A 15,549-nucleotide genomic window follows, 5' to 3' on the forward strand; every position below is an offset into this window, starting at 1 on the left:
CTTGTCATTGTCAAACTAAGCTCCTCCAAATGTTCTTATTCCTCTGGGAAGGTTCCTGTGGTGGAAGCACACCTTTGGGGAAAATGGAAAGAGACAGAATGAGAGACTTGCAGAGGTGGAGAGAGACTCAAGAGACTTGCAGGAACCTGCGAGCCCGAGCAGAGAGAGACAGATGGAGAAAGAAAGTGATGCGAGCTTTGTTGTGTGGCCAGACGGATGCACACGGAGGCTGGGGACCTGACAAAATAGCAATCAGACTCCAGGTGACAGAAAATAAGGACACAAACAAACAAAGCACACAAGTCCAGGAGCACCCACACACACACACAAACTATTTTCCAGCTGTGGAAAGCCCATTTGAAGCCCACCTCCCACATCTGCGTCTTTTCTTCTATTGTCTCAATAAATGCAACATTATAGTGTCATTATGAAATCTGTCACTAAGCCGGTATCCCCACGGGCTGACCAATAGGGAGGCAGACTGAGAATAGTGAAGGGCTTACTATAGAAACAGACGGGCTGACACGTTCCCCCGGGAAACAAACCTGTGACACGATGGAAATAGCACTCAGACAGGGGGCGACGGGCTGTTTGGACTAGAGATGGCACGATACCACTTTTTTATGTCCGATACCGATATCATAAATTTGGATCTCTGCCGATACCGATATGAATCCGATATAGTGTGTTTTTTAATCAATAAAACATTTTTTTTAATATCTTGCTGCATTTTGTATAAGTTCATACTCAAGTTTAAATAAACAACAACACTAAAGCTATTCTGTTATACCTGTATGTAAAAACTACACTGCAGCCAAAGTATTTCATAGTTCAGCAACACTGATCAATCTAATAAACTTAAACCTGCTCCATCCTCCCTATTCTGGTATTTTAAAGAGTATTTAGCAGAAATATTAAGCAACCTAACTAATAGGGTTGCAAACTCCCAGCAAAGAAAAAAAATAGGGAACCACCCCCCCACCCTCCACCTCATGATGCTTAATTGACGTAATCAACTTTAATTTGTACTTTAAAAGTACTATAGCTTACTGGGTATATTGGACTTAACAGTTACTATATACAGTAATGGACTTCTATACATTTTACATCAGATTAAAACTTTGGGTGTAAGATTCAGATAATTATTTATTAAAAGCTAGACATTTTAAATGAGAATAAAAGAAAAGTATGTCTTTGTGCCCCTTTTCCCTGTTCATGCCCTATATTTGGCTACACTTTGCTAGATCCGCCCCTGCACAGTTACCAGCCGTCAGCTACGTAGAAAAGGATCCTGGTGTAGAAAGTAATATTAAATACATTCTAACAACAGCTTATCAAGCTTAAACGTGCTGCTGTTGTTCAGCCGCTGGTTTCCTCTTTCTGGTGCAAAGTGGGCCAAAAACAAAGAAGAGAGACGGACTCGCGACAGAAAAGCCGATCAGCTGATCATTGATCAGTTTCATGATTGAAGTAGCAGCAGGAGCGAGAGAGGCAGTCGCTCCATATATCGGTTGTTAAGCGTCTCCCACGCAGACGGCGGCAGTATGCAGCTCGAAATAAAGTTAAGGCACCGACAAATGTAAAACACGCGAATAACGTTACAGGTGTATCAATGCTTGTGAAGGGCATGGCTGCAGGAGACAAGCCCGTTTCTGAGTTACTCAGAGAAGTTGCTAACCGCTTAGATTGTACGTCTTCACCTCAGTCTGAGTGTTGCAGCAGCGTACTGGAGATGAAGCGGTCCGTGGTCCAAGTTCTCATCAAAACAGCACAGTGTTAACGTTAACAAATGCTAACGCTATCACAGCTAGCTCCACTCCACCAAACGCTGTTCAGGGTAACGATGTTATTACTGCTTTGTTATTCTGTCTGTCTGCCAAAAATTAGCTTTTTAATCAGTTCAGTCACAGATTTTTTATACTGTTTTTATCATAGCAAAGAATCAATAAATTAGGTAAGAGAAGATAATCGTCTTCTGGGTTAATGTCTGTCACTATTTACATTGTTGTAGGTAATAGTTAATCATGACTGTTTTAAAGTGTCTTCTCTGCTAATACGGAAGTCAAGTAATCTAAAGAAAGCAATTTTAGTTCAATGTAGTGATTTTGTAAGCGGGTAAAATGCTTGCAAATTAAGTAGCAATTAATCTAAGCTTTTAGAATTTTTTTTAATATTGTTTTTCCCTTTTTAAAGCTGAAGTCGCAAGACTGTTTGCCCCTTACAGAGCGAGGCCTTCCTCAGCGCCACTTTCATCTCTGACCCCGCAATCTTCCAAGAAAGCATGCTGCTCCATTTACACACACACCTTCTTCTGTTTACATGACCATGTCAGACACAGTGCCAGCTAAAGCAGTCAAATTTGACCTATCAGCAGCTGGACTTGGAGAGAAATGGATTTCATTCCAAGGTGATGCTACATGTCATTTGTTAATATTTCAAGATTTAGTTTAACTACCTTTTTACTCTTATATGTACCATTTTTGTTGTAATGTACAGTAAGTAATGTGTTTTACAGGAAGGGATGATGACCCAGAAGTGGTCAAGGCGAAGATTGAGGATACCTTCCCTCAGCTAAAAGACACAGGAGGGTTTGAACCGCTGAGAATCTCGGGTACAACACGAAGCCGTAACCTGCGCACAATCCCAAGCCCAGACACTGGATATACAGTGCGATATCTCCGCAGTCCATTGAGTGGAATTGGACAAGCTTTGATCTATATAAGGCCACTGCAGAAAAGTATTGATCTGGAAGACGTGAGTAATGACTAGGGTCAGAATATGTTATTTGCATGTATTAATAAACTAGTTCAAATGGCTAGCGAAGCTCAACTATGTGTCAAATCAGTTTAGCTGTCAGCTGGTTAGAAACATGACTGCATATGAGTAATAATGGTTCTGAATGTGTATGTAAGCAACTGTTAGAAAAGGTTTAGAAGGAGATATGTCATTTTGTGTTTACAATTTGTTTCTGCTGCTCACATGTTGACAAATGCAATTGCAGAACTGTCAAAATATTTTTTATCACAGCATGCACCAATTGTGTGTGTGTGTGTGTATATATATATATATATATATATATGTATATTTTTATTTTTTTCTCCATATTGTCTGTAAAGCCTGACAACCCTCCAGCAACAAGGACCCCCCACAAAATGCCTGAATTGTGACATTAACATTCCTTTAAATAAAATGAAAAACCACATCACTAAATGCACAAGGTAGGGAACATCTTTGATTTTCTGTATATTTTAGTATACAGTGTGGAAACTAAGTAAGTCCACTTTATATATTGGTGATGGATGTTGAAACCTCTGCCAGTCCCTCTCACAGTTCATTGAGTGGTGCTGAACCTCAGTCTGTTACTGAAAGTCAGGCTAGGCAGACTCGTAGTGCAACAGCAAGGTCAGAGGTCCCATCCTGTAGCAACAGTGATGCCTGGAATCTGTCCTGCGGGGTAGAGGAACCAGATGGTATCATCTTGGACTCCACCATAAATTCAGCAAGAGCAGAGCAATCGTCAGGTGATATGGTAGTGCAGGAAAATGCATCTCATCAAGATGACGAAAAGTCACTTCTAGGGGAAAAACCAGGTAGTGACAGGAATTAAGTTAGGAACATACCAGACAAATGGCAAAAATTACATATATTTTATTTCTTTTGATTGATCCATACAAATGTGTACCTTTCAGAGTGGAAATGTGAACAAGATGCAACCAGAGCAGCCTGGCTCTACAAGTCCGAGTTACTTTCAAAGTATGAGACCAGAAAGGCAGTAGTCCTGCAAATGGACTTGCGGGAAAGTATTGTGGGTCAACAGAGGTCACTTATCTCCCTCTACAAAGCCCCAAAGGTAGAGTGGGCGGGGCCTGTCAGCTGCAAACTGGAAGGTATTGTTTCTGTATTGGGAAAACAATAGAAATCCAGGGACTGACTAATCCGAAACTTCACAAGTTTTGTTTTTTTTCTTCTTCCTTTTTAGGGGATGTTGCTGTTGGAGAAGGGGTGAAGAGATTCTTCTTCTCAAAGGCAGTTTCTCTAGTACAGTCTGGTTTGCATTTGAATTTTGATATGTATGTTATATTTAGACTGGGCACATGTATAGTGGATTAAATAAGAGAATATTTCATCATGTAAAGAAAATGTGTTTGTTATGTAAATGAGTTAATTGTGTTAAAATTACTGCCTGGATTTCTCATACGCAACATAACCTAGCTGTACTCTTTTCAGGGAACACAGATCTTACAAGACTGTTTGACGGTGAGCCAGAACACTTGACTCCATCCACTTCTCAGACCTTGCTTGAGAGTGACATGTTTTTGGTGGCAGGTAAGAAAATTATGTACAGAAATAAGACGAAGAGTAATTTAAAATAATACATGTGCAGCACTAAAGGAAATGGCATTACTTGTGTTACATTATCCTAACTAACCATAAAGATGAAAAATAGATTGAATACAGTTACAAAACTGTTTGTTTTTACCCCCGTGCAATGTTAGGCTAAGTGAATTTATTATGTTTGATCTTAGGAAGAATAATGGGACATTCATTCATTCATGGTTAGGGATGGGTATCGTTTAGGTTTTATCCGATACCGGTGCCAAACCGGTACTTTTGAAACGGTGCCGGTGCTTAAACGGTGCTCAAGCCGGTGCTTAAAGAATGGAGAACACAAAATTGGTCCAAAAACCTCTCATGTTCAGCTGTTTTTTTTGTAAAAAGATAACAATGTTAGCCTTTTCTGCAGCTATAGGGCATATATGGTCTCACTCTTGGCTGGAAGCAGTGCTTAAACAATGGAAAAAAACACAAACTTTGTCCAAAAATCTCTCATGTTTAACTGTTTTCCACTTTTTCTTTGGTCATTTTAGCCTTTTTGGCCAGGGTGAAGGGAGTATCTGCCATCAAACAAGAAGACAGCCGCATGTAACTACGACGGTGTTTGCTAGTTCACCTTACATGCATTAATGTAATAATGTGGTTAGCCTACTCAACGTTAATTACACACGAACAACATGAAGCTACTCACGCAGAGAAGAACGGCTGCTGCTGCCATCATCATCCTCATCATTTCTGCTACGCTGGCAGGGCTAGGGGCCAGGACTCTACTCTTTTGGGGGGATGTTGCTAACTCCGGGTCCGCTAACAGGCACCACACCCGCAGTAGATGTGCACGGTGTGAGGTCTCGCAGCAAGCTATCAAACACGGCAAATTTCTCGGCTTTAAAAAGCAACGCTATGCGTCGCCAGGTGTTTCATCAGATTCGAGGTGTTACCTCCTTTGACAGTATCACAGTATCAGCTTAAAGCACTTGTTGCAGGCTGCTGAGTTTGCATCTTTTGCTGTGAAGTACAGCCAGACTTTGATCGCTTCGCCTTGGGCATTTTTAACCTGTAGCTCTGCTCTAAAAGAACGTACGTACCTGGCCCCGCCTACTATCCTCGGAAACGTAAAATGATTGGCTAGAATTGGCTCAGGAAAAAAAAAACACTGAAATGTGCGCTGCTTTTCGGTCTGGTTACTACCGTTTATGTCAGATGGCACCGGACACTGGTACCCATCCCTATTCATGGTGGACCGTGTGTGTCTGGTATAAGTCCTGCAATCATCCATGTCCTTTTTGGGGGCTCACCTGAAACAGCTACAGTTCAGAATGAGGATTGCCCTGATATTGATATCCGCAGCACTATTCAGCTGGTTTGCATTTTTGTACCATTATTTTAAAGAATTACTATTTCACTAAATATTGAATTTAGAGACAAGATTGAATAGCCATCAGTACCTACTACTGACTACTAATTTTTTTTCTCTGTCCTAGCTTGATGGCACTGCTGAATTAACAGAACTGGAACGAAGAAATGTTCTCGAGCTAGCCCTGGCTTGGGACCTGCCAGGTGTCACACAAACCAATAGAAAGTGGCTGTATGAACGTCTGCTATTCCACGCTGTGAGTACTGATTTACTGTCTCCAATAAATTTACATTTTAAATAGAAAAGCACATCAAACCTTCGGATGTGAATAAGTACATTTTTCATATACAATTTTAAAAAAAAAAATCTCTTTGGAGGCCATTTGAAATGCTTTTACCAGCACAGTGGATGTTCTTTAAGTATTTAACATTTAAAGTGTGTCTCAATTTACGGACTCCAACTTCAGTTTTGGTTTGGTCTCACCGTTGTAGGTCATAACACGAACAAGTCGTCAAGTCAAGCAGCTGAGGAAAGGGCTTAAGGAGACCATGGTATGGCCGCTTCTGGCAGAAAGATCAGACATCATTCCTCTTTTCTTACCAAGGGAATCAGAGACGGCTCCCTGTTGTGAGGTAAAGTCAGGTCACATCTTTTAACATCTGAATAGTAAAGGTATTTGGTTAATTTATGAAGGATGCACATTAATTGTTGACACAAAACATCAATATACTATTTTGTATGCTTGGGCTAGTCGAACAGCTGGGTTACATTTAATAAAAAATACACCTAATGTTGCTGACGCTCTTAAGACTACAAGATAAGTAAAGCTATAACAATGACAAATTCAGCTAATTTTATCTAGTAGCATTTAAGAGAAACATTTATCCAAGGTGAACTGTTTTATACAGTCTATTCTAGAAAGGATAGTGTGGCCTGCCACAGAAGATGAAGCTGAGGAGGAAGAGGAATGCTCTCTTGAGGATAAATGCAGAGTGGCAGGTTACCTTCGGTCCTTCATTGAAAATGGTAAGTCTGCTGCTATCGGTATTTTGCTATTGGTTTTCTCTGATTATACTTTGGTAAATTACATACAGTCCAGTGATCTCGGGTCATTAACAAAGTACACCATAGTATAATTTTGTTTTGTTATTTGCTCCATACTGCCTCCATGCAATACATAAAAAAAACAGAGCGGTGGCATTATCAGTTGCACTATAATTGTATGTAGACTACTTTTAGCTTTGTTACCATAAAAATATCTATAACAGCTACAACAGCAATTTGAGTGGGGCAAAAATGTCTGGTGCTCTGTAAGTGTTCATCTTTTATGGTATTTCTCCATAAAAAATTCAAAATAATGAATATAGGATGTCATTATAGCTCAAAACAATGTTCCGTTGCAGCGTCTTGTGCACAACGAAAAGCCCTCATCAAGTTTTGGACAGGATGGGAAGTCTTGCCGAGAGAAATGACTGTGGAAGTGGTCAACAGCAGTCTCCCAAAGTTTTCCACCTGTTTTGAAGTTCTACGTCTTCCTGCACACTACTGTACCTATGAGTCATTTCTGATGGACATTGAGGTGTGTCTCAACTGTACTGACTCAGGTTTTGGTCTGGTTTAGGATTGATTCCATAACCACATGGTAAGATAAGACAATTTTTTCTTTCTTGCATTAGATTACTGTATTCAGTGTTCAAAGAAAGTGACAATTTACTGAGTTCTAGTTCCTTTAATACACTTTAAAGTGAAAAATGCACAGTACAGGTGAGCATTTCTGGCTTTTTTTTTTTTTTTTTTTTAATATAAACTGACAAAAAGTTCAGAAAACAAAATCAGTCGTTCACTGTACATTATAAATTACACAGTATGTTTTGTTTATACTCGCTACTGGTACAAAAAAAATTTTGTAGGAAAAATTATTTGCATTAAGATGTTACACTACTGTTCTGTGTGCATTTTATTAAATCTGCTCAGAGTTGATATGTACTGTACATCCAAGAAATGAACATCATTAAAGTGACAGCTGTGTAAAAAAAACCCAAAAAACTGTTTTATAGCCACTCACTGTTTTGTTTTGTTGAAAATGAAATTGGTTATGCTGTTTTGAGTCAGTATTAGCTACAAAGCCATAGATGTAGAAACATAAAAAAAATCCTCCTGACATAGAAACTGATTAAATGTGATAGCGTCTTTCTACAAGTGATTTTGAAGTATGGTTATGCAAGAAATAGGATGTGAACATATTGCACCTGCTTACTTTGAAGAGTTAAGGTGTGTTATCAAACATAAGTTTGAGTGACTGAACAGTTTCACAGTAGGCATCCAAAGCTTGACTGAGTGAAACGTTGTTGTTTGGTAGCTCAGCAGGGTCTCGTTCATTCAGTGCACGTGGGAGCTGAATCTCAGGAATGGTGATCTCATTTGATGGGCGGTGATTATGTGGTCCTGTCCAGTCCACACCATAATCCTCATCAACCTGAAAGACCATGCACATGTCTTAAATCTAACCTGAAGTGGTGTTTCCTGCAGCTGTTCCTAGATGGACTTATTGAGTCTGTCTACGTGAGTTTCTTAGGCATTGGCGACCAACTAATTATTCATTCACCCATTCTAGGTCAGGATTGGTTCTCTTCAGGTATAACAAATTTAACTTTCTTTAAGGTATTGCCATCTATACCTGACAGATGGGATTAAAGGAAAGAATGGCTTGGGAGACATTTATAATTACAGGAGAAATATTTGGTACACCATCTTGAATAGGGCTGGGCCATATTATACCGTTCACGGTAATACCGGTACAATGTTATATCGCGTTAGAATATGGGTAAAACGCGCATGCGCAGTGCCTTTGTTTTCATACCCACATGGCCGATGTTGAGTGAAACGGATGAACCAGAATTGGTTTGTAAAAATGCTGCAACTTCAGTGATGTGGAACTGGTTTGGTGTTTGTCCGTCAGATACACAACAAAGCACAGTTTTTTGTAGAACATGCAAGCGGGCCGTCGTTATTGCCGTATTTGTCGGACTAAGGTGCTCGTAAATCTGGGAGTAATCTGGGTCCTAAACTCCGTCTACTTGAGGTCCCAAAGTCAAACAAACACAGAGCATCACTGAGAGTTAAAAACTGTCTAAATTCTTTCATCCTTAATAAAACGATCAGCATTGCTGCTTTACCAGGTGTAACAATTAAGTATAACATCCAGGCATCCATGAAAACAGAATTTATTACATTTAACGGAGTTAGAAGTTAGCAGGAAGTTAGCTCGCTAGCTTCCACCTAAGCATGACATAGCATGTTCTGACTGAGAGATTTCTGAAAAAATTCAAACGTACAGCTCTGCTATCACTTCCAACATAAATGAAGACAGAAAACTAAACAGCAGTGACGTTTGTAGGGTTACTGAAGTTGGGCTAGCTGCTATATAATGATGTGCTACGTGATCGCTAGCAACACAGCTATGTTAGCAGCATAAACAGTGAAGCTGGAGGATGAACGATAACTTTTTTCCACTCGATAAAAGTTAATGTGAAGGTTCCCGATGGTTAGAGACAAATGCAATCGCATGGCAGGATGCTGTAAATGGACCAAACTTCAGTCAGGAGAACAACTGAGATAATCCATCCACAATACGAAGTTAGTCATTAATATACTGCAACAACATGGGAATAGAGCAGCTGTGAGAGAATACAGCATTAATGAATCAATGGTACAGAAGTGGAGGAAGCAAGAAGAATGAGTTGAATAAAGTTTGATTTATCTGACTGCTTTGTTTCGCTTAATGTGCCTTATAATCCCGTGCACCTTATGGTCTGAAAAATACATATTTGGCTTTTTTATTTGGCACACTGCAGTTTCATGTTGCAAAGCACCTCTTTTTAACTTCAGTGGATATTATACATGGTTATGCTCAGGATATGTCAGCCCATTTCTACTGGAAATGCCTTTTGGTTAAACTTTCACCAAGGAATTTACATTTGCACTGTTAAACTTTTATGTAGCTTTAATACATATAAAAAAAAAAAACAGCTGCTTGTTTAAGTGAAAATAAATGGATGGGGGTTTTTTTGCGCTAGTAAAGTTGTGGAGTTATATTTTGTCTTGCATCAATTATATCGTCAGTTATATCGTTATCGCAAGTTTTCAAATCTATATCGTGATAAATATTTTTGGCCATATCGCCCTGCTCTATCTTGAACAGTAGAAATAAACTCATCTCCACCACAAATAGCAGAGTTTTACATACAAGAACAAATACGAATCAAATAGTCATGTACCTGTGACAAATCTTGTCCCTCCTTTCTGTGCAGCAACCAGAGTTGCAGGGGTGAATGGTTGTTTGCTGTTCTGAGTCCGTGCTGATTCCATGCTTCCTGGAATGACTGAAGATGATGTTGAATGTGATGCAAAAAGCATCTGTGCAGTGCAAACAAGTCCATTTCTTCACCAGGGTTGAGCAGTCCTTGAATCTCCAGCTGGGTGAAGATTGTGTAGAAAAGGTCAAGGACGTTTTCATATACATCCCTCAACAGGCGCTCAATGCTATAAGACACAGTGAGGCAAATTGTTCATTTATGGTTTTTCAGGTATTTCAACGTCAACAGCCTTCTAAGTCAATTATTAGTGTAGTGTTAATGTGCTGTGAAACCAGTCAATTATGCTCGGAAACCATTTGTTTTATTACAATTGCATGTGTGAAAAAAATGTAAGACAGGCCATCAATTTACTTGTCCTTACCGCTGGTTGTGAACACTTCTGCCTGTAATGTGAGAGTTTCTGTTCTCCCCCATTGTCCGCACCATGAAATGTGCAACCTTCACATTTCCCCCCCTTTGTCTGACCTGGAAAAAAAGTAGAGAAGTTTCATCCGAGTCAGTGAGAGTAACAATCTGAATATAACTACTGTCCAATACAGAGTTTTTTGGCATACTGTATTTGGTAAACACCTCTTACCGGACGGTATGCCATATTGTCTGATTGCTGACAAGAAACCATCAAAAACTGTTGTAGCTTTGTTGTTGGTGGCAGCTTTAAGGTAGACAATTAACCTAGAAAAACCATCTATCCCACCATGGACAACAAATGTCCATCTGACAAGGCAGAATTAAAAAGAACAAAAACATTGTCATGTCCCCAGTTACATTTTTACAGAAGAATACTACCTTTACAGGAAAATGTAAGACCAATGTTTAAATATGTAAAGCCTTAGACATGACTATAGCTCATCCTGTAAATTGCCTTGTATGACAGTACATTTAAGATGACATTTACAAACTCGAGGCTTCATTTTACAATTTTATACATGCATCCTGTTACTTAAATGGAGTAGGGAAAAGTGATCAAAGTCAAAGTCAGTTTTATTTGTCAATTCTCTTCAGATGTACTTGCCATACAAAGGAATTGAAATTACGTTGCACAACATTTAGGTACATACAGGATGTAACAAGACAGGACCTACACATAACATATAATAAAGTGTTCCACAGTGCGCCCTGTGTGTACTTGTCTACTTGACGTAGTCCCAGGTTGTGGTTGGTAAGTGTTTTTGTTTTAATGCAGCATAAGACTGTAGCAGCAGTAATAGTAATATAAATAATGCTAAAGAAAATACTAAAAATATATAGCAGCAGGTGTGTGCAGTTGTAATGTAGAGGTAGTCATTTCCAGTCAGGAATGTGGAGAGTGTTTCCTTGTTGTGTGTGTGTGTGTGTGTGTGTGTGTGTGTGTGTGGGGGGTCCAGTCTGTCTTCCTATACTCCTGCCAGTCTGGTGGTTCTGCTGGCTGGGAGCCGGGAGGGAGAGAGTTCAGCAGTCTCACAGCCTGGTGGATGAAGCTGTTGGTGAGCCTGGTAGTGCGGGAGCGGAGACTTCTGTATCTTTTTCCGGAGGGCAGGAGGCTGAACAGACAGTGCGGGGTGGGTTGCATCGTTGACAATTGTGATGGCTTTGCGGGTAAGGCGGGTGGTGTAGATGTCTTGCAGGGAGGGGAGTGGTACACCAACTATCCTCTCAGCTGTTCTCACAATGCGCTGTAGAGCTTTTCTGTTATAGTCAGTGCAGCTACCGCCCCACACAGTGATGCAGCTGGAAAGGATGCTTTCAATGGTTCCTCTGTAGAATGTGGTCAGGATGGGTGGTGGAGCACTTGCCCGCTTGAGTTTGCGCAGGAAGTAGAGGCGCTGTTGTGCTTTCTTGGCCAGTGATGCTGTGTTGGTGGTCCAGGAGAGGTCCTCACTGATGTGCACCCCCAGGAACTTGGTGCTGCTCACCCTCTGATGCAAGTACTGACCGAATTAGTTTATGATTTCCATCGATATGCCAAAGGTGACTTGGTGCTGGTACACTGTACTGACGACGCCTTGCAGTCTGAATAGATAACCGTCGCATCACGACCCCTTCTGGATTGACTCGTCTCATTGAATCCATCAGTCGAAATCCTGATTAACAAACAGATCATGTCTTAGTACTACCAACTACAAAAAGACTATTGTAAACACTGTAATGCATATGGGACAGATCTTCATTGCTTCAGGTAAGTATCCAGGTGCTGTACAGATTTACTGAGGAGAGAGAATCGTGTACAAACTGGTTCAAAAAGGAACATAACTGCATAACAGTGATGAGAACATGCCTAGTCATTTTTGATGGAAACATTAAAATATCACATCATGGCCACACTGACACATGCTTTCCTGGTGTTTGGATATTCAAACAATATCAGCTTACTTTGAATGTATATGCCTCTGGATCGTAGATGTCCCATCATCATTCTGCAGCCGGCATTTGGGTGATGACGCTGAATGTCCAGCACTTTTGCATCCAAGTCTTCATCTCCAATAGAAGAGTACCTATCAGACTTTCTGCACATAATTTTTTTTTTTTTAGTTTAACAGCAAATCTCAACACAAAGTTTTCCAATTAATAATAAAAGAACTAAGGACGTAAATGTATTCTTGTTTTAGCTTTACTGAAGACACCAGCGAAAGTATGATATTTACAACGCTGCTGAAATAGACAAAACCATTTCAATAAACCCACTACTAGGGCTGTTCGATATAACGATATATATCGGATGACGATAGAAAAACGTCTATCGTTTCATTTTACGCTATCGTTTGTTTCGTGGTGTCGCAAAATAAACTGTTTACAGCAATATTTTTTCATTATTTTGATGGTCACTGTAGTGGCTATATGAATTTCTTAAAGTTCTCTCTTTCTCTTATATTTAATATAACCACACTACAGACGGGCAAGCGCTTGTTTTTATGCCTTGTCGTTAGCAACAACGACGGTAAAACCACCTCGTGTCCGCTTGTTTATGTTCCACATAAACCTTTCACAATAAAGCTCAAGATCCTGTTGAGACTTTTCAAAATAAACTGAATCACGTGAAAGATGCAGAGTATTTACGGATGAGAAGCAAAAAAGAGCCGCCAGGTGCTAAAAAATAAACCTTAGACTCAAACGTTAGAACAGGCTTTTTCCCGCAGCACGCTGTGTAATAAATACTCACAAAGAAAACAGCAGCCGTTACAACTTATGTCTAAAAATGTAGCGTTTCATGCATCAGTTAAAACACTCGACTCCAGGTACACGATGCCCAGCTGGAAACACTTCCCGCAAGTCGAGCTGCCCGAGATTCACAGAATTTACAGAAAATGTTACATTTTGTGATTTATATCGTTATCGGACGATAGATGTCTTAATATCGGGATATGAGATTTTGGTCATATCGCACAGCCCTACCCACTACTTACTTTGTTATGTGTTATCAGAGAACAATCAGCTGCAAACAGCAATGAAACATTCAACTATATACTATTTAAAGCACTAATGACCCTGCTTTCTACCAAGACGTGATAAGTAAGTAGCCTGTGGAAAGCTGGTGGGTTTACTCTCTGTGTAAAAGGTTCCTACAGGCTCCACTGGTTAAACGTGTCTCAACGCCGAGATGGCGCCGATAGCTTTAGCCGTAGCTACCCCACTAGGTTTAGACAGTCACAATAAAAAAAGCGATAATATTTCAATGTCAAACGTCATAATTAAGGATCAACATCTAAATAATGCTGTGTACAGACTCACACAGGTGTTAAATTACACCGTAAACTTACCTTAGACCTTCCCCCGTCGTTCTCCTCCTAATTGTGCTCGGAGACAGAAAACATATCGGCAATTACCCCGATGGTTATCCCGGACAGCACTAAAGTCCTGAGTGCTGCAGCCGGGATTTCAAGACCTGGACGACCAACATTTGAAGACAGTTCTTCCTCGGCGTATTCCAAACGAACACGGTGCTGAATTGATCTTAAACTTTCGACAATGTTGTCATCGATGCTAACATCTTGAAGAGCAATTATCATCCCAAGCATTTCAGAAACATCATCTAAACGACTCAAAACAGTATCTACAGGTAAATGATCCCTCTCTATCTGATCTGCTAAAATGAGCAGAATTGACTGAAGTTCACACCAGTCCGCCATCCTCCGTGACTTTTGACCTAGCACGTTTTTGCTAGCTGTGGCAGCCCAGCCGTCCGCGGAGAGGTATCCAGGAAAACTAGTCGATGGTAAACGATCAGCCAATAGGAGCAAAGGTCCAACCCACTCACACTGATTGACAGACAAAGTCATTCTGCTGAAAAGTCGCATTATGAAATAAATAGGCCATCGGGAAAAACGGGATTTTGAAATAAAGACTGACTTTGAAAAAAGGCCATTTTGGATTAAAAACGGCTGGAAATAAATAAAATGCCTCAGGAATAATCTCTGTTATTGTGAAAAATAATGACCATGAAATAATATTTCACAATAATAAGTAAATTTATATAGCAGAATGCAATATATTTCAGAATGACGAGCTTTTTTTTCAAAATGTGTTCCATTATTTCACAATATCATTCTCGTATTACATATCTGTGTCTTATTTATTCACATAGTTATTTATTTCATCATGTCCTATTATTTATTTAATTTTGAACACTTTGGAGTTCCATAAACGTGGGAACGCTTTACAAACATTCAGAGATGAACTTACACACTTGCTTTACTTCTCTCTGGGATAACTTCCTCGGAGATGAAATGCTGGTTTGGTAGCGAGGCTACAAATACACACAGCCGCTCTATCACGTGACGCATACTGCTCCAACGTGCTACGGTTATGAGCCGAGTTATGCCGTGTAGCAAGTTTTGTGAGGTGCTTTTTTGATATTTAATGGATCGGATTACATTTTTTATTTCTCTCCGATATCCGATCCAGTAATTTACGTCAGTATCGGACCGATACCGATACCTAATATCGGATCGGTCCATCTCTAGTTTGGACTCTATTTTTACTCTCTGATAATCAGCAATAAGTTCGATCTAATCTTACTCCTAAAACAGTGACTGAGGGTAGCTGTGCTTTTCTTTGTTTCAGGTCAGGGTGTTTGTTCATATTAAACATGAGCAAAGTTTCCAAGAAGGAGCTCAGGGGATATACAGTGATCGCTGTTAGAAAAATTGGACGTGCTTTATCACAGGGGGTTTTTTGGCTCATGTATCTGCATGATGTCACAGAGCTCTGTCTATGAATACACAAGCTGCACTCACCTGATGGTCACTTCTTGCATTAGCTTGTTTCATTCAGAGGGTGAGCTGCCCACTGCACACTGTGGTCAGGATTATCCATGATGGACATCTCCTCTCTGCTTCAAACATTTCAGCCAATCACAGAGCTGGCCTTCCTGTTCAGTTAGCCTGTTGGTATCACCAGCTATATAGCAAATTTAAAACCAAGGGTACACCAAAGTGCTTCACAATAGTATAATAAACAGGAAGTCATTAAAACAAAATAGAATAGATGAACATACAAAAGCATTAATAA

General features: G+C 40.0%; 2 protein-coding genes across 4 annotated transcripts; one reads left to right on the plus strand and one right to left on the minus strand.

The window, feature by feature from the left end:
* Window positions 1-3,265: 3,265 nt before the first annotated feature.
* On the plus strand, window positions 3,266-4,331 carry LOC120440146. Of its 2 annotated transcripts, XM_039611940.1 has the most exons (4): window positions 3,266-3,590; window positions 3,690-3,887; window positions 3,980-4,038; window positions 4,228-4,331. In XM_039611940.1, exons 1-4 carry the CDS (start codon window positions 3,296-3,298, stop codon window positions 4,273-4,275), a joined length of 600 nt encoding a protein of 199 aa, XP_039467874.1. In that variant the 5' UTR covers window positions 3,266-3,295; the 3' UTR covers window positions 4,276-4,331. The 2 variants fall into 2 exon arrangements, with proteins under 2 accessions (XP_039467874.1, XP_039467873.1); XM_039611939.1 differs by having other exon boundaries at window positions 3,980-4,282.
* A 3,595-nt stretch (window positions 4,332-7,926) lies between these two features.
* LOC120440145 lies at window positions 7,927-11,334 on the minus strand. 2 transcript variants are annotated; one of them, XM_039611937.1, is made up of 4 exons: window positions 10,643-11,334; window positions 10,427-10,530; window positions 9,967-10,231; window positions 7,927-8,165 (listed from the first exon to the last, which is right to left on the minus strand). In XM_039611937.1, the coding sequence occupies exons 1-4, from the start codon at window positions 10,682-10,684 to the stop codon at window positions 7,956-7,958; spliced, it is 621 nt and encodes a 206-aa protein (XP_039467871.1). In that variant the 5' UTR covers window positions 10,685-11,334; the 3' UTR covers window positions 7,927-7,955. The 2 variants fall into 2 exon arrangements, with proteins under 2 accessions (XP_039467871.1, XP_039467870.1); XM_039611936.1 differs by having other exon boundaries at window positions 10,427-11,334.
* Between the last annotated feature and the right edge of the window lie 4,215 nt (window positions 11,335-15,549).

The sequence above is a fragment of the Oreochromis aureus genome, linkage group 5 (assembly GCF_013358895.1).
Source record: "Oreochromis aureus strain Israel breed Guangdong linkage group 5, ZZ_aureus, whole genome shotgun sequence".
NCBI classification, from domain to species: Eukaryota; Metazoa; Chordata; class Actinopteri; order Cichliformes; family Cichlidae; genus Oreochromis; species Oreochromis aureus.